Source organism: Drosophila elegans, unplaced genomic scaffold (assembly GCF_018152505.1).
Source record: "Drosophila elegans isolate 14027-0461.03 unplaced genomic scaffold, ASM1815250v1 contig_433, whole genome shotgun sequence".
NCBI classification, from domain to species: domain Eukaryota; kingdom Metazoa; phylum Arthropoda; class Insecta; order Diptera; family Drosophilidae; genus Drosophila; species Drosophila elegans.
In genome coordinates this window covers 680041-701442 of record NW_024545820.1, presented here as the reverse complement: position 1 = coordinate 701442, position 21402 = coordinate 680041, and the positions used below count along the sequence as shown (strand labels likewise).

General features: G+C 39.7%; 1 protein-coding gene across 2 annotated transcripts in view; it reads left to right on the top strand.

The window, feature by feature from the left end:
• The window catches only part of LOC108140348 (guanine nucleotide-binding protein subunit alpha homolog), a 40579-nt gene extending 23365 nt beyond the window's left edge, over positions 1 to 17214 (top strand). Inside the window, exons 2-6 of one of the 2 annotated variants that reach the window (XM_041708914.1) lie at positions 15476 to 15614; positions 15673 to 15878; positions 15942 to 16073; positions 16165 to 16268; positions 16325 to 17214. In XM_041708914.1, coding sequence (XP_041564848.1) covers positions 15476 to 15614; positions 15673 to 15878; positions 15942 to 16073; positions 16165 to 16268; positions 16325 to 16685 — 942 coding nt within the window. In that variant the 3' untranslated portion in view covers positions 16686 to 17214. Of the gene's footprint in view, positions 1 to 15475; positions 15615 to 15672; positions 15879 to 15941; positions 16074 to 16128; positions 16269 to 16324 lie in introns of both variants that reach the window. The other variant, XM_041708913.1, reaches the window with a different exon arrangement.
• The last annotated feature ends 4188 nt before the right edge of the window (positions 17215 to 21402 follow it).

The window sequence follows — 21402 nt, the reverse complement described above, 5'->3', positions numbered from 1 at the left end:
CCTTCTTGGATCCCCAAACCAATCGAATACTTAATGGCAAAGAGTTAAAAAGTCTTAAAGTTCTTAAGATTGGCTCATTACGCGCATAGTTAGTCCTCGCAGCACTTTCAAAAAATGGGATGATGGTACGGAGACTCCTGGCAGGGATATTGAATTTAATTGAGCTTAATATGAATGGACTATCTATATTACCAATTATAACATCATTGATAAAGAGCAAGCTCGCTATCGAACGGCGATCTTCTAGACTGCAGGTATGCAGTAGGCAACATTGGCTAGAGTAAGCTGGCAAAGGTTCCGAAAAGCTTAACGGCTGAAGTGCAAATTTTATGTACTTTTTCTGCAGCCTCTCAATTCTATTGATATGAACAAAATATACTGAAAGAATATTTAAGATACATTTACTATAGCGAACAACATAACATTTATTTAGGTTGAGAGGTAAATTGTTCTGAATACACCATAAAATGATTTTGTTCAAGTCCGATTGTAGCAAATAACTGTCATTTAAGGATTTCACTGGCATGAAGATTGAATGCAGAAACAAATATCATTAATGAAAATAACGAAAAGCAAAGGACCAAGAAAACTGCCTTGAGGAACACCAGAGGTAGCTTCAAAGAGGTTAGAAACAAACTCGCTGACTTCAACATGATAGGATCGGTTTGCCAAATAAGAAGAGATCCAATTTAGAAAAGAGCCGTGAATACCAAGCTTAAAAAGTTTGGCTTGCAAGGCAGAGTGAGAAACCTTATCAAAAACTGTGTCGACTTGGGGATGTTACTCAAAGGCTTGTATGCAATGTTCCGCGAAAATAGCTAAATTCGATGTAGTAGAACTACCAGGCAAGAACCCGCGCTGATAAGGGTCATTATATACGTATCAGGAAGGATAATTTTTAACTATAATTCTCTCGAATAGCTTTGCAATATTGCTTATTTTAGCAATCGGCCTGTAATTAGAAACCTCAGACTTGCTTCTGCCTTTATGAACCGGTAGAATTTTGGCAATTTTCCACCTAGAAATAAATTTACCCTGAAGTAGTGAAGACGAGTAGATCATCTTAAGGGGTTAAAGAAGACTGTGATAAAATTTTTTAAGAAAAAATGAAGAAACTCAATCAATATCATGCTTAATGGAGTCGTCAAATTGCGAAATAGCTTCAGAAATGTACTCATCATTAATTTGAAGGGAACCAATATTACAAATTTCTGGAATGTTATTTAGAATTTGTTGGTCATTTCAGTCACAAGCAGGCTCAAAATTGGCCGAAAAAAGGAAGCAAATAAGTTTGCAATATTTGTCCCAGAATTAGCGGTAATATTGTTGTATGACACAGTTGACGGCATGGAAGAGTAAGATTTCTTTGAATTAATAAAACGCCAGAACATTTGGATTTGATTTTAAGCTATTTTTAATGTCGGAAATGTATTGATTATATAGAAATTTATTAAGAAACTCAAATTCCCGCTTATGTTGTGTATATCTATCACGAGCCAAAGGATTACCCCATCTAATGAACCGTTTGTAGAACTTATTTCTTAGATTTTTATATTTCTGTATACCTTTTGTATACCAAGGAAGCCTATAGGAATCCCGTACCTTGGTTGAACAAGTGCTGTCAAGAATATTTTTTAAAGCGACAAGAAAGATATTGTAATTGGTCTCAATGCAAGCATTTGATAGCAAGGAAACCCAATCCATAGACGTGAGGCAATCACTTACGGCAACCAAGCTGGCATGATCAAAATTAGACATAGGAATAAAGTTAACAACTGGTAAGAAATTATAAAATTCAATATTAAAGCATAAGGGCTTATGATGAACATCACAACTGGAAATACTAAATTCAGCAAGGCTTACCGAGGAATGAACAATAGAATTGATGAATATTAAATCTAGTAGCCTATGCAAATCATTAAAGACATAATTTATTTGGGTGAGGCCCATACTATAACAATCATCGAAAACAATAATATCATGTGGCTGGTGTACATTGCCAGGCACCATAGCATGGGATTGCGGATCACATGACCAAATTAAAATCTTCTGTCACAACGAGACCAACAGAGTCATCTATGCTGGCATGTAGGCTGGCAATGTTATTCATGTGCGCCTGATAAAGCGTGAAGTCACTTCCAGAGGGAATATAAGAAGCAACTATTACAGTCTTCCCAGACAATCCAGATACCTCAACAGCCAACTGGTCATGAAGAGAGTCCTCGTTTGAAAGTACAGCTGCGCAGCACGAGAAGGTACGGCGGACAGCCACGATGACGCCTCCACCTCTCTCGCACTTCATTCTGCTGAAGTCTCTATCCTTACGATAGACATGGAATAAATTAGTATCGAAGAACTCATTGGAGTTGAAGTTGGGGTTCAGCCAGGTTTCAACCAATATTATTATGTCATAACCACTGTTGAAAGTGCTCATGAAGACGGACTGAGTTTTAGGTCTCATTCCAGATAAGTTTTGAAAATAAATTTTAAGGCAATTAGTTCCAATTCTTTTGACTGATGAATTCTCAGAAACTGTTGCCATAGTTTCATAACGGAAGTCATGAAATGGTATCGTAAAATCCACATGCGGCCTTTGCCTCGCAAGTCAAAAAAAGCCATTCAGAGCCGTACGCAATATTCCAATCCGGATACGTGTTGGTAGTGGAAGATTATCATTACGAAGGTTATAGTTGCTATCCATTCGCACAATCGTAGAACACCAACTTGCAGATACTTCCAGAGTCGATGAGTGCCCTTGGGAGCGCAATGCAGAAAGCTCATCATAAGATTTTAAAATCCCCCGTTGGCAACCATGAGGAAATGAGCAGAACTCCAAAAACAGCAGTTAGCCATCCAAACGTCGGCCGAAGCGGCGATGCAGCGGGAGGTGAAGGGAGTGCAACTTGGAAGAGAGCGCTGTATAGAAGCGGACTCTTTTTAAGTAAGGAGCTGCAAAAAAAAAGGGCAAAGTCATCCGATTTTGTTGTTGTTGCAAATATGGGTGCGAAGAGAGTGATAATTCAACGCAATCGCTCAGCCATCCACGAGTAAAGCCAAGCAGCGAGGCAGCAGGAGATGGATAGAGCGCCAATATGAGGAGCGCGCTTATATCATATGCATTGGGTACATCAGAAAAAACAGCCGTCAAGAGCGACTGAGTGTATGAAGCTGCATGATGTTGAGAAACTCCGAAGAGAGCGCCGTATTGTTGTTGATCTAAAAACAGATGCGGCTGCGCGCCTTGATTCGAAAGAACGATGTAGAGGGCGAGCGGCCTAAGCACCAGCTTATGCATTTATTGTTGGTGATGAAGTTGAGAACTGCAGTTATAAATGATGCACGAAAGTGAACCAATAATGAGGTCAGAGCCAGTGACGTCGATTACTGGGGGTTTTTTGATGGAAGCTTAGCAGGGGTAGATGTACGCAATGGTTCTCCATCCAATGTATCCATCACAGTAAATTCCAAGCGCTCTCACTCCCTGTGGATGAATCAGCTCACCTTAACTGATTGTGGGCAGAAATCACCGCTGAAGACAGTCTGATAATACTGCTCCGGGACTCCAAGCTTATGCTGTCAGAATTTACTTTTAACTTGTCAGAAACAAACTTGCACAGCGCCTCTGGCTTTGTGTTTACAGCGAATTTGCCAATATGCAAAAATCTTTTGCTGGGCGATACTGCAAGTTGATCACAAGCGAGCGCCGAACCAATAATATGTTTCTTGTTGTTACGATTGTTTTTATTTTTTTGGCAACTTTTTCCTTCTTCCGCTTGTTGGTGTTAACATTAGCCGGGGCATCCACAGATTCAGGAAAAGCGATTTGAAACTTTGTATTTAAGTGCAAGTATAGGCTTTTAAGTTCACGAAGTTCTTCAATGATTTAGTCTGTTTTTGAGTGCGAATCATTGCTCACTACGCAGCTATCACATTGCCATAACAGATTCGGCATAATAGTTAGCAATTTTATTGCCTCTTCAGGCACATTAACACAAGAAAGTGGAAAATGCGATGACAAAGCGATGAACATCGAACCGCCTTAAAACCGCGAAGTTGCGCATGCGTAACTGCAACATTGCACTCAGAGCACGTAAATGAGGTCATAATGAAATGAAAAACGCGTCTTCTCGCAATGAAAGCTGAGAGACTGAGACTGTTTAGTTCTCCAATATAAATTACTGGTTTATTGTTTTAGAATTACTGTTTAAATTTGATTAAAATCGGACGACTATATAATATAGCTGCAAAGGAAACAACCACAATATTAAAAAGAAGTACAGAAAAAATTGTTAGTTTCTCCCTTTTTTTATAATTTTTTTTAAATTCTTTCGGACAGTTTATTAATTCAGAATGACTCTTTTAATTTTATTAAAATCAAATGAACGATATCGTATAACTGCTTTAATTAATCTGAAAGTCATCATAACTTTACTTGCGGTATTTTCGCTAGTTGGCGCTGAAAGCGCGTAGTTCTTGTTTTATTCGTCGCATCAGGTCATACTATACCTTTTTGGAAAGCTCACGCGCTAACAAGTGTGTGATTGATTGTCTTTTCTTTTAAGTCGTTCGTGAGTTATAGCGTGGCAATCATGGAGCAAAATAAAGAGAAAATACGCCATATTCTACAGTACTACTACGATAAAGGCAAAAAGGCATTTCAAGCCGCCAATAAAATTTGTGCAGTTTATGGGCACGATACAGTTTCCATTTCCACCGCACTACGATGGTTTCGAAGATTTCGGTGTTGTGTAGAGGTGGTCGAAGATGCGCCACGCTCCGGAAGGCCTGTCGTCGAAAATTGGGATAAAATCGCTGAATTGGTCGAAAGAGACCGGCATAGTAGCAGCCGTAGCATCGGTCAAGAGCTGGGCATGAGTCATTAAACTGTTATAAACAATTGGAAGAAGCTTGAAGTCACTAAGAAGCTCGATGTATGGGTGCCACACGAATTGACGCAAAAAAACATCTTTGAGCGTAAATCGCAAAAAAATCGACCCGATTTTGAAGCGTATGGTGTCTGGCGATTAAAAGTGGGTCACTTACGATAACGTAAGGCGCAAACGGTCGTGGTCGAAAAACGGTGAAACGACCCAGACGGAGGCCACACACATCTTTAGCGACGCGCCAGAAGCTCCGGGAGCTCGGATGGGAGGTTCTTTTGCATCCACCGTATAGTCCGGATCTCGCACTAATTGTTTCTGTCCATGGCGAACGCGCTTGGTAGTCTGAAGTTGGCCTGGTCCTGGGAAAATTGACTCTCCGAGTTTTTTGCCAATAGGGAAGCGAGCTATGAGAGGGGCATTATGAAGTTGGCATCTCGTTGGGAACGCGTCATCGAACATATTTGACTTGAATCGCATTATTGTAACCAATTTTATGAACAATTGAAAATTCAATAAAAATACCGCAAGACTTTTTTGACAACCTAATATTAATACTCGCAAACAAACTCACATACAAACAAACCAAGAGAAGGGCAAAAGTTTTTATTTCATAAATGCTGTGAAACTCATGTTTATTGAATATTTTTTAAACGGAGTATGGGATTTAGATGACCGAGGTTCGTTGGACGCGTAATTAAAACCATAATATGTATTTGAGAGTGTGCGTTTGCCGAAATTGACATGCAACGCAACCACAAAAAGATGATGAAATCAACAAACTAAATAGAGAAAAAAAGCAAACCGACAAAAATTTCGACGACGATTTATTGCAGAGCTTGTGAAATTTTTCTGATGAGGTAATCTCAGGTGAAAACGAATTAAGCAATTACCTGTGAGAGGACGAAGCGAAGTGATCCTTGCAACGAAGGCGTAGGATTGATCTTGATCTGGCAATTTTGGCAGCCAGAGTCAGGAGTTTGTAAAATAAACGACGACGATTGGAAAAGTATGGAAAATAGAGTGTTTTACAGGATCGGCTGTTCGATTATTCTGGGCTGGATGTGGGTGGCGGTGCGGATGAAAGTTCTGTAAGCGTCAGTTGTTCATCAAACTACCAAGAAACGAATGCACCTAACTAACTTTAAGCGATTATCAAGACAGTGTTTCTTCGTTTTGGGGCTCCAAAAAAGAGGACGTCAATCAGTGGCTGTCTGAATTCGAGGATGTTGCTGTTACGGTGCGCTGGGATAACTTGCAGACATTTATTAATGCTAAACAGCTTCTGATTAAAGCAGCCAAGCCTTACAGGAGTTAGGGGTAGGACCAAGCATTGAAGCAAGATTTTGGGAAATAGTTTTGTTCGACGGAAGTATATAAGATTTTGCGGCAGAGGCAGAAGCAGCTTAAAGTGACATGCATTGAATTTCTCTATAGTTTATAAGTTTATAAGATTTTGCGGCAGAGGCAGAAGCAGCTAAAAGTGACATGCATTGAATTTCTCTATAGTTTAATGGAGATAAGCAAGCAGATTACGCTTAAGAAAAGTTTAGTTTCATATTTTGAAGATGTCAGTAGATAAGGCAGACAGCAAAGTAGATAAGGCATGACTGTATCCGTTAGGGAACTCTAGCACGAAATTTATGTTTACGAGAAGATGTAGGGTAAAGAATATATAAAGAAAGTTTTAATAAGGAAATAGCTGGCCGACAGGTAATTTTTAAAGAAAGTCATTCAAATGTAATAGTAAGGGCCACATCGAAAAAGATTGCAAAGGCGAACTAGTTTGCTATAACTGCAACAAGAAAGGACCCATTTCGAAGCACAGTGATGAGAAGAACACAAAATATTCTGCTAGGAACGAGTCTGCTAATCTGCTAGAAGCTAAAGCTGCGAAAGGTTTAATTTACAAGATGCCGAAAGTTATTGACGTGGCGTTTGTTGCCATGATTGACTCAAGATGCGATTTGTGTTTGATGAGAACGGATAATTAAGCGTATGTGTGTCAAAAAATCGTCGAAGAAACTTCTTTTTGGGAAGCTTACTTGTCTCACATGGACAAGAATCAAAAGCTAAAGATAGAGCAGCTTGTTTCAGGCTATAAGCCAGAAAAATCAATTGACAGACCAGTGAATATGAAAATTTTATTGGAAGACGACATTTTAGTTTATTAACGCCCAAGACGAACCTCTTATGAGAACAAATGTTTTATTGAGAAATAAGTGCAAGAATGGCTGGCAGAGGGAATTATTGTACCAAGCTCTTCAGAGTACGCATCACCAGCTGTACTTGTTGCACAAAAGCATTATGTACCGATTGACGAATAATCCAGGAAGTTTACAGCATTCGTGACGCATAACGGACAGTACGAATTTACGCATGTACCATTTGGCATCTTAAACTCTCCTGCTGTATTCTGCCGATATCTTACCGCTACGTTGAGGGATTTCATTTAAAGTCAAATGATCGTAGTTTATATGGACGATATAATCGTGCCAAGTAAGGACGAAACTGAGGGACTGCAGACGTTGAAAAAGTTTTAAAAGTAGTGTCGAAGGCAGAACTACGCATCAATAGAAAAAAAACACAAGTTTTGATGAGCAAAATCGATTTCCTAGGTTACACCATTGAGAACGGAATCATAGCACCAACTAACTAGAAAATTAAAATATCCAATTCCCCAAAGCAAAAAAGCTTTGAAGTGTTATCGTACTTGTGTCTGACGTCATACATTTATCAAAGATTATGCCGATTGACCGATTTTCTGAGAGAAAACTAATAAAAAAGGGAAGGGACAGGAATTTAACGTTGGCTGAGGAAGGTTTAGTTTCCTTCAACTATCTGAAGCAACTGCTAGCATCAGCACCAGTACTCAAAGTGTTCGATTGGCCGGCAAAAACTGAAGTGCATAAAGATGCAAGCAAGTATGAGAAGAAAAATACAGTTCTTACGAACTAGAGGTTCTAGCGATCGTAAACGCGTTGAAAAAGTGGAGTCTACCTGCTCTTCCTGCTCTTCCAAGATGAGGCACGTGGATGCACTAACCCGATTGTCATGCTTTTGATCGCAGATTCCACAAAGTCACGATTATAAGAGGCACAAAACAATGACAACTGGATTAAGATTGTAAAATCTGTATTGATCAGCAATGACATATAAGAAGACTTCTTTTTGAAGAATACTATCCTTTACAAAGACGCAGTTTACGAACTGATGAACATCTGATCATTGAGTCCAAGCCAAGTCAAGGCTCCAGTCCCATAGACAAGGCTCTAGAACCTCTTGGAACCTATCATATGGACCGCGTTGGAACTCTGACCGATACGCAGAAGAAATACAAAACCATTCTGACGGTCGTGGATTGATTTTCCAAATTTGTATGGCTTTATCCAACTTTATCGAAATCGACGGGATTCGAAGAAGTTCTAGAAAAGCTGGAGAAGCAAGCAGCATCTTTGGTAAGTCTCGCCGAATAGTTTCTATTAACAGGGTAACTGCATTCAAGTAGAATTGCTGCCGCGAAGGAACTACTACTTCACATCATTACAGACATGCCTAGATGCAACAAAATTGTTATACCGATGTTGAGCAAAATGTGCCAAAAAAAACCCAGTAAATTCAACAGAAAATAAAGAGCACTGCACCTCAAACTAACAAGTATAGTTCGTTTAAAATCTTGACTGGATTAGAAATACGAAAGAAAAACACTGATTTAAGAAAACTTTTTGAAGAGCGAGAACTTTTAATGAGCGAGAAGAAATATTTGACAAAGCTCAGGAAAATATTGAGAAAGTGCAGCAAGAGAACCGAAAGAACTTTATTGAGAAAAGAAAGGTTGAAACTGATTATGCTGTAGGAGAATAGCAACTATGCTATTAAAAGGACACCGAATTTTTATGTCCGTATAAAATAAACAAAAATCTTAATTATGGGCGTTATGAGGTACAGAAAGAAGGCAACCAGGAGGGACCGAAAATAACCACAATGGAGTTCATTCAGGGGCGAATGAAGATTCAGGATGGCCAATTGAGGGATGGGGATATATTGAACGATTCGATTTCACAACGAAGGGAATAATTTCATCATCATCAGAAACCACTCTCCATCCTTCTCCATCAATATGATCTATATATCCATCACTCTCTTCTACCTAATTTCCACGCCAAGATATCGCACCAAGTTCAGTTGATGCCGAGTGATTGACAAAGAAGGTCGAATGACGAAGTAATGCAAATGTCGTAAAACCCAAATATTTGTTCTGTTTAATTTGAAACTTTGTAATTCCCGTAATAATGAACAAAATCGAACTTGTAGTACCCTACATATTTCTTAAGCTATTGATTGTTATCGATAGTCAACCGCGTGATTTTGCTTTAGGTAAAATAATAATTGACTGAAAATTGGGTTTTTTTTTTTTGAACCTCATACTTTAGCCTGAATAATGGTCCGTAATCAGCTTTTAATTTTGCAAGGGGTTAAAGGGATTCATGCTCTCCACGCCCATGATAGCTATGAGCTGTTCAGCGTCTGGGACTTGCAACTTGCTGCTTGAGACTGGTTTGTCGTATATTTCCTCCAGCTCAGCCCAAATTTCCGCCATTCCTGGGTCGTTTTGTGTTTTCGTAACATACTCTGAAAAGGTTTTTCGCATGTCGTCCGACCTGCCATCCAGGATGCTGCCAAGCTTGGCTGCCACCTTTGGGAAATCCTCTTTCTTGAGGAGATAGATCCAATTTTTCCCCATTTCTGTTTAATGCTGTATTTTTACTGTCAGGACAATCACGTTGGGCCCCAGATGTAACGAACTGATTTTTTTTGTTTATCCGCTCGCTACGAATGTCGTGCGGCTAGCTCAAAAGATGTAAGTGTTCGTCCCACCAAATTTATATATACGTGACCGCCCTGTTGATCAGTGAAAACGCACAGAAAGATTGGGAGTACACAGTGATCTTTTATTCGCCGACTTGACCCTCGGCCGGGGTGGTGTATTGATAATGTAGAACTATGTTCTGCCGTCGTCTCCTTCCCACGTCGAACGTCTCTCTAGATCGTGCTGGCTGCGAAGCGGTGTCTCCATCGCCGGAAGTGGTGTCTCCCTCGCCGGTTTCGCTTGCGATGTCTTCTGCTGCCCTTGGCTCGGCGGGGTCACAGGAATTAGGGATGCGTCACCGTTCCCAGACTATGGTGAACAGGCACCCTACCCTCTCTGCCGCAGGCTTAAAAATTCGAAGTATATGCTGCTCGCGCGACGCTCGTTGTACGTCGTCCTGGGGTCCTTGCTGTCCTTGTTCTGCCTCCAGGTATCTCGACCGGCTCCGCTCCTTGTTGGCGACTCGGTAAGCTGCCGTTGTGGGACTCTAGCGGTTAACCGCTGGGCTCTCAACGCATACGCCTTTCGAGACACCAGCTGAACAAACCCGCGTCCTTCCGGGCTAGTCGCACCAGGACCTTGTACAGTTCCTGCAGGACGATCAGGCATACGCCGGAGTTCGCCAATGCAGTCCTTGTAGACAGGTAGCTAGTTCTAGACAGCTTTCCTTCAGAGCCCACGGTTCTTCGTCGAAGAACACTATTTGTTCACTTTGTCGGACACGCCGGGTGGGATGCCAAGCTCAAATCGCGACAGAAGTTGTGACAAAGCGCCTGGACTTAGCCGTGTGATGCCGTAAGGACCTCAGCTACCTGTGTCTCAATTCGGAGACTTTAGCTTGATGACTCCGCACTGGTTACTGGTTCACTTGATAACTGTTACTTGTTGAATTTGCAGAAATCGTCTGATCCAGCTTCCTGCGCTCGGCCGGTTTATATAGGCCTCCATTTACCGCTAGTTATCGGCGTCTCCTTGCCTCCTGGTCCAAAGTCCACGTTTTTACCGTTCGACCTTTCGCCCTCTGCGCACGGCACCAACATCTGGGTCCAAAGTCCGGTGCCGCCCCGTTACTTCCTTCTGCCCACGGCCCTCCGCCGCTCTCTTCTATTGCTGTCCCTCTCGGACTCTCCTTGTCCTTGTCTGGTGCTCAGTGCACCACTCTCTCTCGCCGCACTACCGTTACTACGGGCGAATTCGCCGCGTAACTGGTAACTGGTAGGCCACTGCTTGCATGCGCTTACTCTGCTTGCTTCTTAACTTGTGGGGAGTTATTCAACTCCTCACAAAACTTTGTAATTCCCGTAATAATAAACAAAATCGAACTTGTAGTACCCTACATATTTCTTAAGCTATTGATTGTTTTCGATAGTCAACCGCGTGACTTCGCTTTGGGTAAAATAATAATTGACTGAAAATTGTGTTTTTTTTTTTTTGGAACCCCATACTGTAGCCTGAATAATGGTCCGTAATCAGCTTTAATTTTTTTTAGTTAGTTTTTTTGTTGTCTTATTTGAGTCTATACATACTCTAGAATATTGTGCTAACATTTTAATTGGAGCCGAGTTATAGTTCTGGTTAAACAGCTTCGGAAAGTCGTGCGCTTACTCCAAACTTTTATTGTCACTTGAAAAATTAAACGCGTCATTTAATGTGTTTGCATTCTTTGTCAAATATAAAATTTTAAAAAAATATGTCGACTGTTTTGGGTATGAGGATCCTAGCCAAATAGTTGTAGTATAGCAAAATGATTATAGGTTCAGGCAGTAAAGAAAAAAGTATCCAGAATCAAAGTACCCGTAAAATCGTAAATTTTGGCTCTTTGAGATCATTTATCTCGAAATCGGTTCAGCACACCGAGATTTATTAGAACTTTTTAGTCGCACCAATTATTAAGACTGTTGCACGGTGATACTAAACTTGCCAATTAAGCTTGTTCGTAAGTAAAAAATTAAGATTTTGATTTCAAACGCCGTTTTTCAAATATACAGCGACGTCAAAACCAAAAAAAAATTCCAATAACTTCTAAAATTAAGGTTCGATTTTTAAAATTTGTGTGTTTACCGACAGATATGACCGATTTAAACATACAGTTTGCGTATAAACGGACGGACAGACGGACATGGCTAGATCGACTCTCCTGGTGACGCTGACCAAGGATATGTATATGTCGGATCTTTAGTTTTGTTTTCGTGGTATTACGCTATTAAAATAAGAATTAACATGAAATGATGACTTACTTGGAAATTCACTTTTACTTAGAATTTGTTATGAATGCCACTCGTTGCTTTTTTATTCTTCCCTTCGCATTCCTTTCTTTATATGAGTTTCTGTGTGTAAGTGTTGCGTTGAGTCTAACGGATTTCTGTTATGTGCAGTCTCGGTGTGACGTGGTACGAGTAAAATAGATGGCCATATGGTATTTGGCAAAGTATGTGAACAAGAGTATGTTGACCAATTTGGTGTATAAAAGGGAGCTCTGATTGATAGATCAGGCAGTCACGATCGAGGTGCGGTACTGAAAGGTTACTAAATGTCACAGCCGAGAAAGCGCACGGCTCGCAACGCCCCAGAAATCATTGAGGAACTCGATGTTACGACATATACTTTAATAAATTTAATAATTTCTGCAAAGGTATAACAAGAAAAAGCACTATAGTCGAGTTCCCCGACTATAAGATACCCGTTACTTAGCCAACAAACTTTAAGCTAAGTATTCCACTTACAAAACAATCGAAGTTTAGGTGGCGCCATCTGTCGAACTACATAGTCAATACCAGAAGCTAAGTGCGTGCAACACCCTCACCTTCCGGTTGAAGGCCGGTGAGTCGTCCCAAACAGTGGCCAACCCGGGATTGACGGTCAGAAACGTTTTGCTGTGTGTTTGGTGGGATTGGAAGGAAATCATTCAATATAAGCTGCTCCCATATGGCCAGCTTTATAAAAAAAATCATATAAAAAACTGTATATTAAAAATGTTTTTGATTCCTTTTTTATCTTACTCTAAAAAATGCCTAAAATTCTGCCTTCTAGACCAGAACACCCCCTTAAATTCGTTCGTAAACCACAATAGAGACGGTGAATTTGCAAAGATTCTGAATGCTAGAATCGATCGATTCAAAATAATTTGTTAAAAGTCAAATACGTAATTATTAACCACATTCAGCAATAATGTTCTTTAAACATAAAATAGGCTTCGCGCATGATTGCCTGTGCCCCTATGATTGCGCCGATTAGGATGGAATGTCCCTCCTGGTGCACTATATGAGTGCCCTTGTTCATTTGAAGTTAACTTTATTGGCTTGCAGGAGGGGATTGAATGCCATCTGCTAACAGAAAGCCTTCTCGAAAAGGATATCAGCGGTCGTGCCTTGTCTTGCCAGTTCGTCAACTACGCAATTGACTACAATGTCGCGGTGACCGGTGACTTCTGAGATGATTGACCATCTCGTTAAGAGATTTGCGGCACTCAGAGATTGTTATTAAGGTAGTTTTGAAATAGTGTTGGATCCAGATTTTTGGCGACCTGTGTTGCCATGACCTCGCCTGTAGTACACTACAATGGTCTAGCAGACAAAAGGAGGATCTGATGTCTAACTCAGGGGAATATATTTCGCCTCCTGTTTGTTTGTTCAGCTTATACCCGTCGTCTGTAATACACCCAAATGATTTTCCCTAGATTGGTTATTTGTCAGTGTATCTATCGTGAATTCTATTCATCGGTAGTCGGGGAAAGAGTGGTCACCCCCGACTCTTCAGACCCCAAAGTGGTGGTAAAGTGATAATGATCAGGTCCTTTACCTTAATATTAACCTTTACATCATTACCTTCGTTGCAGGTTAATACATTTGACTGAAAAGAGGTAATCAAAATGTAACTGGCGCCTTTTCTTTTTTGTTTGTACTTACCCATTGCGTGTGGCTTGCATTAGCGTCTTTCTAGGATAATTTTGTTGTGCCTTAACTTAATTGTGTAAAATATAATTAATACCCAGTTTTAGTTGCAACATTTTTTATTTAAAGGTCAGTCTTTTTGTCAGGATATTAGGGCGAGTGCCAATACGCTTGATGTAACTGCATGCGTCCGACAAACATCGAAAATCTAAGGGATTTTAAGGTCTCTTTCTAAATATTTTGTTTTCATGTACACACCACGGAACAATACACAGTTTTTTTACTATCTTAATTTGTGCTACTCTAATTTTGTTGAAATTAGTCTTAGCCTTAATGCCGTAGACTTGTAACGCATCACTCTAAATAAGGCTTAAAATGGACTTGTAAATGCGAACTTTATTGGCGATTGAGAGATTGTTTTTTGACGAAGGAAACCAAGACATTTTTGCAGCCTTTGGAAGCATTGAATGTTTAAGCGTATTGGTGTGACTCTGTAAAGTGAGCTTGCTGCCTAGGATAACCCCCATGTATTACTAGAATGCTTCATGTCTTATTGCAGAGATATTCCTATGCAGTTCATTGGTCTTGTGGCGAATGTGACACAAGCATACTTTCTACCGTTGATTCCAATGTTCCATTCTTTAATCCACTTCTCAAAGCGTCACGTACTCCTGTAGACCTATGGTTGCGATATCTATGCTTGTACTTCTTACCACTACTGCAGTGTCGTCAGCATACGTCGTCTACTTTTGAACAGCTCTAGGAGTCCGGCATATCAAAAGTATGTAGCGAATACAGAGTCGGGGCAAGCACACTGCCTTGGGGTACGTCAGCGGCGATCGTGTGATATTCCTAAACTTTTCTCCCTTTCGGCAATTATTATTATTTCTCCTCTGCTTACGATCCTATTGCAGCAGCTCTTTGAAATAATATTTAAGCATAACACTGAGTACAATACGTACGTTTTGACTATTTTTGTTTATTTAAAACTACACTGAATTTTTTATTGGATAAAAAGCTTTGTACTAGGATAAATAAATGCAGCGTCAAAAGGATTTGTAGCTTGCTGAGTAGACCATCATGCCAAACGCTGTCAAATGCTTGCTATAAAGCTATTAAACAGCAGCACTATAAATAACACTGCTTTAATAGTGATGCTTAACGGCTTGAGCCTGTCCTGGGTTATCAGCAAAAATATCTGCCTTCTGCTGACTAGAGCCACCCCATCCTTCCGTCGGATTTCTGCCTTTGGGATGATATGTTTTTTTTTAAGGATTCGTAAGCTTCCATTGGGAGTTGGTCAATGCATTTGCGCCTGTGGTCAAATTTGGTCAAAAGGATCTTGCTTGTTTTTCGGAAAAACCTTGCTGCGGCGATTTGAAAACTTTTTTATGTGTTGTTTAGTGTGTTTAGTGTACTCTCTTCTTACTCTTCTTTTGAGCTCGATAAGGACTGCAGCATTTTGTGGCAGAAAGTTCCTTCGACACCGGAGGATGGATATTTCTCTTTGGGGTAGCAGGAGTTCAAATGCGGTTAATTTTTATTTTGGCATTTTGGCTATCTGGTTTTAGGCACGCAATTACCTTGGCCTAGATGTTATCAAAACACAAACTCAACACTTAACTTTTCCGCTTTTTCAAGAGCCGAAAGTAAATTTAATCTTGCCAAAGTTTATTTTAGCATGTCATGGTGACGAAAAAAAAGCCTATAAACAAATCCTTTTGCGCTACCCGCATTCTAGAAGGGCACAGAAAATGTGTAGCTATTCATGGCTTTCCTTTCATTGTACAATAATAAAAATGTATCTTTGGTTCCAACGGGCTTTTTGATTTTAGGTGAAACTACTGCTCCTAGGCGCTGGGGAATCTGGCAAGTCAACTTTCCTCAAACAAATGCGAATCATTCATGGCGTAAGTTTTGAATATGATCTGGTCCGCGAGTATCAGGATATAATATATCAAAATGTGATAAGAGGTAAGTCGCCATTTTTCATGTACCTTTATTATTTTGTCTTATTAAACTAACGTTAAAGGTATGCAAGTTTTGTTGGACGCTCGTGAAAAGCTGGATATTTCGTGGGGAAGTGACGGACGAGAACTCGATGCCAACGATGCTAAACTAATGGAAAGCAATGCAATTGAGTCCCATAGGTTTATGGAATATGCACCACAAATACGCCGCCTGTGGCAGGATCGCGGTATTAGGAGAGCTTTTGAGAGAAGACGTGAATTTCAAATTGTAAGCTAGCCCTAGTGCGCAAAGTGGCATTATGTTTTAATTTTGGACTATTTTGTTTATCAGAGCGATTCTGTTAGCTATTTTTTGGACGAAATTGAACGGCTGGCTAAACCAGATTATGAGCCCACACATAAGGATATATTGCTATGCAGAAAGGCAACCAAAGGGGTATATGAGTTTTGCGTAAAAGTACAGGTGAGCAAATTAAATAAAACCATGATATTATCAATTAAAGCTCGGTGACTTATAGAACATTCCATTTGTATTCGTTGATGTGGGTGGACAGAGGACTCAGCGACAAAAATGGACAAGATGTTTTGATAGCTCCGTTACGTCAATTATATTTCTAGTATCTAGTTCGGAGTTTGATCAAGTGCTTGCGGAAGACAGGTAAATTAATTACCAATACTTGACAAAAAGGTTAAGTAAAAAAGTTACCGTTGCAGGAAAACCAATCGTCTGGAAGAATCAAAAAATATTTTCGACACCATTGTCAACAACAACACGTTCAAAGGAATATCAATTATTTTATTTCTAAACAAAACCGACTTGCTTGAACAGAAAGTTTGCAATCCTGAGACTGACATTCGCTGGTACTTTCCGCAATTTATTGGAAATCCACACTCAGTTTTAGATGTCCAGAACTTCATACTACAAATGTTTATGAATGTTCGTCGCAGTAACAACTCCAGTAGGATCTACCACCATTTTACCACTGCCATTGATACGCGCAACATCAATGTCGTGTTTAATTCGGTAAAGGACACTATACTGCAGCGTAATTTGAACGCTCTTATGTTGCAGTAGAATCCCCTCCAAAAACTTTATAGGATATATGATTCCTGGTTTTATATAAACCCATTTAAAAAGTGAAAGTGCCAGATATAGCCTTCAAACAATAAATACAGCAGTCCTGAGACTGGTACTATCCACAGCTCCAAGGCAATCCGCACATAATTTTTTAAGGCGAAGCGATGAATTCAGCAACGTAATTTTAATGCTTAATTTTCAATCTCTTAACATGTAATATATGATTTCTGTAATATACATATCCACTAAAGAAATGATAGTGCCAGATGCAGGAGCCTTTATTTTAGATGAAGGCGCTAATTGTTGTTAACTCTTTAAAATGGTTTGATTACTCAGTAACTCAGTTTGTATTAAATAATATTGTTACTTTTAAAATTAAGATTTAGTATGCCACTAGTAATATATCACAACTGTATATACATAAATAAATTAAGCTTTCGGACTCTGTAAGGAAACAGACTTTGCCGCCATATGCTTATATAAACTAACCCAAAAAAACGTTTGGGTTTTTAAACATGCAATCAAATACATTGACTTTAAACTGATATGACATGGTATGCAGATCAAACCTGCCGACGTTTATATACCCTTGAAGCTTTGGAAAAAGTCAGTCGTCATCTAGCTTTCAATGTCGCTTCGCTGATCTGGCGCTGATTCTCGTTTTGCCATCGCGCCTTTCATATCGCTTGTGTTGACGTACAGGCAGAGGCGGTTAAACTTCTTATAAACTCGCCGAATATTTTGTGGCATTGCGACAGTTGTGTGGTAGCGAATGATTCGCATTCCAAAATTGATGAAATGGATGCCAAAATGGAAAATCTGAAGCGCTCATATCATAGCCTTAATTCCAAATGTCTGGAGGCGTTCCCCCAACAAAAGGATTTTGCTCAGCCAAATAAAAATATTAACTTTTATCCTCGCCATCCAAAGGGTGTTGAATATTTAAAGTACGTGAACTTCAAATTTGTTTTCCAAAATGTTTTTTGGTCGTTTTCAGTGAAGGTCAAAAGGTTTGTGCATTAAAAAAAGGCAAACGCAGATATAATTCTGTCGGATTTAGCTGGGCCTTCACAAAGTCCAAGCCTAACCAATCTTCTTCTTCTTGAGTCCCAGCATCTGCGAACGGCTCTTCTTCAAACTACAGCACAACAACAAAACTTGACTGTAGTGTTCTTAGCATACTACTGCCGAAGTTGGATTACAGCTGGAGCTGGCTCTTCGGTATATGAAATTGCAGCAACAACGTCCACAGATGACTTCGATTTCCCTTTTGTGCGGCATACGCTTTAATGCTGGCGAAGTAGACTCACAACCGCTCTTCCCCTCCCCCTCTCGCCATGGCGCTGCTGGGCATTTGAAATCAGCAGTTCCTTACATCTGTCACTACAACAAAAAGTAACGCCTTTGCGCGGAATTTGTTTCACTGCCAGCATATTGGAACTGTGGTCGCTCTTCGTGCATCGCGCTCTTCAACATTAGATCTCCTAATACTGCTTCCCTTGGGAAGGTGGGGCCCTTTTATGGTCCAGTTACATCGCTCTAAAGGGGTTATATATAGTTAGAAATTTAAAAAAAAATATTTTTTCTTTATTTTATTTTAAGACCGAAATTTGGCTCAAAAATCAATTTTTTTGTTTGAAAAATCGCCATTTTTTCAAAAAACTTTATTTTTCTTACTCCTTCGATTAATGACTTGATTAGACAATACTTTAACGACATCTCTTTAATTTTTTAATTTCGGAGGATCCAGTCCAAAGATATGAGGTCACAGCAAAACGCATTTTTTAAAAGGAGCTCCCGGAGATTAGATTTCTAAAACTTAGTCTTTAAATACAAGTTTATAACACAATATGCGTTTAAACTATCAGATAATTAAATTTAATAGTTTATTCAATTTAGTTAAATATATTCTTCAGATTGTTCTTATGGGAGCTATATTATATAATGGTCCGTATAAACTATTGCTATATCCCGAAGAATATTAAAAAAAATGTATAAACAGATATGATATATTTATTTAATATTTTTTTTTAATATTCAGAGCTTTTTCGTAGATTCAAATAGTTGGTTGAAAAGCTGAGTTCAAATTTTAAATCGAAAGCTTGTATATTATGTAAAAAAAAAAAATTATGCTTTTCATAACACGATTTACAGAATCGTATCCATTTACGGGTAAGCACAGATACGGGTAAGCACAGAAACTTTTTATGATAAATTGCTAGCATTATTCTTTCACCATACCAAAATATTTTTGTCTATATATGTGTATTTATAAATTGCGATATTGTAACGACCTGATTTTATATATTTGACTCGGTACGTGCGGCTAGCTCAGAGAGATTGTGGGTTCTTTTCACCAAATTTACATTATGCTATTGCCTTCAACCCAAAGAATACGCAAGGGTTTTTGGGTTCGTGGTGTTTTTTTTTGTCTCCTTAAATATACTGCTCCTGCTGCTCCTCGTCGTTGTCTTCTGCGGCGTTGAACCTCTTTGACTGGCTGCTGGTGTCCGAGATCGTGATGGCACACCGAAACTTTGGATGTTATGCGAAAATTTTTGTTGGGGCCGGCAAGGTGTATCGCCTAGTAGGTAGAACTAAGTTCTGACTTATCGCCCAGCCACCTTTATCGCAGGCTCGCAAACTTCGGTCTGGATTTGGTCGGCAAGGTTTATCGCCTAGCAGGTAGAACTAAGCTCTGCCTTATCGCCTAGCCACCTTTATCGCAGACTCCATGCAAGGACTCCTTAGCTCGGCTTAACCAACGCCTAGCACATATCAACGAGCACCAACCGTTGGGGTATCTCAAGGCACACATATGCTTTTCGAGAGGCAGCACCTTACGATCCCAGGCCGCCCCTCGGATGCTGGGGTCGTTGGGTGCTTCCCAAACAGCACTGCTCCGTTCTGACTCCTATCTTGCCGCATTGCCAGCAGAATGTGAGTCGCCGATTCTGGCTCTCTCACTCTTTCGTCCAGTGATCTGCGGCAGGAGTCAGCTGGATTTTGCACTTATCCACTGCGATCGGTGTAAACTTTGCTAGCTAGCAAAACAACTTTCAAAATTAAAACTTTTTTTTAATTTTATTGAAAAAAAATTTCCCGCTCAATTTTTTTTTTAGTTTTAAGATGTTCTGCTAATTTGATAACAAGAACACCCTACTAAACTTTAACTTTTCTAAAGTGTTTTTAACTGGGAATTTGCCGTTACTTTTTCGCTCTTAATTTAAGTTTTATTTTAGAAAAACAAGTTGTTTTGATAAGTTGACTTCAAGTTAGCCGAACACCCTACTAAACTTGAATTTTCCAAAATTTGTTTAACTCTGAATTTGCTGCTTTTTAACCGTAAATTATTGGTGAATACATAAATTTACTCCCATTTTTTTTAAGCTATAGCTTTTTTTCCACTACACATCCTAACTTATCTTGACTTTTCCCGAAATCTGTTTTACAGAAAACGATTTACCATAGAAATACCCTTTCGCCAGGGACATCCGCTTTGTCCCAAAAAATAAATTAGTGACCCCAACACCTCATGTTGACTTAACGTCCGGATTACAGTGCGACTCTGGTAAACTGTCACATGTGTGGTACCAAAAAAGGTTACGTGTGTTCAGGTACCAGAATTAAAATACATTTTTATTTCATGCCCCAGAATTTTCATCACTAGGAATTATGGTTTATATCCGTAACAAAGTCAAAGTTAATAATTTAAAGGCCGAACAGTTTACATTTTCTCATGCCAGGAATGTATCATCTTGTACGAGTGGTATTCCTTGTGCGCATTTTCCAACCCTGTGCTAAGCCAGTTTCCGGCCGAGGGTATATTTGTGAAAGAGTACGATCTTAGAAAAAAAGAATAGTGCAACGGAAATGGGAAATACCGTTAAAGAGCCACTCCCAGCGCAGTCTTTTGTCTCTTGGAACTAACGTCTTTCGCTATAAATGGTTTCAGAAATATCCTTCAGACTGACGTTTCTTACTCTGACTTTAGTAAAGCGTTTGATTGTGTAAATCACTCTCTTCGTGTATGGATGTTAGACTTATTAGGGCTTTGAAATGATCTTCTAACATGGATTTTGTGTAATCTAAGTGGTAGGACACAACGAAATCTCTTTAAAAGCCCCATCTCTAAAATAATCCAAGTTACTTCAGACGTCCCACAAGGGAGTCACCTGGACCCGCTTCTTTTTACACTCTTAGTTAACGATCTGCCTCTAGTTTTGACAAAGTCGCGTGTCCTTATGTACGCAGATGACGTCAAGTTATGCCTGGAACATAGCGTTATTTCCCTCTGTTCAGATTAACAAACGAACCCTAATGCTTTTCAAACATGTTGTTCTATAAGTCTATTGGACTTAAATAGCACTAAATGCAAAGTAATAAGATTTTAATGGGTCATCCCAAATTATGCCACGTATACGTTAGGTGGTTGTGAGTTGAACATACCGATATTTCCCTTTGTTCAGAATTAGAAACGGATCTTAATGCTTCAAGGAAGCGGCGCTCGGCCTTAAATCTCCCACATGCGAAGACTGCATGTTCCGCACTATGTGCAGTCGCCACTGCTTTCATAGTCGAACCTATGTCTGCTAAGAAGTTGCGTGAGGAGGAAGTTGATTTGCCTGTGCTTTCTTTCCACCCAGACAGTTTTGGGGTCTCACTGTGACTGCCACGAGGCCAATCCTCCTTCTCCAAGGCATTGCGGTTCTGG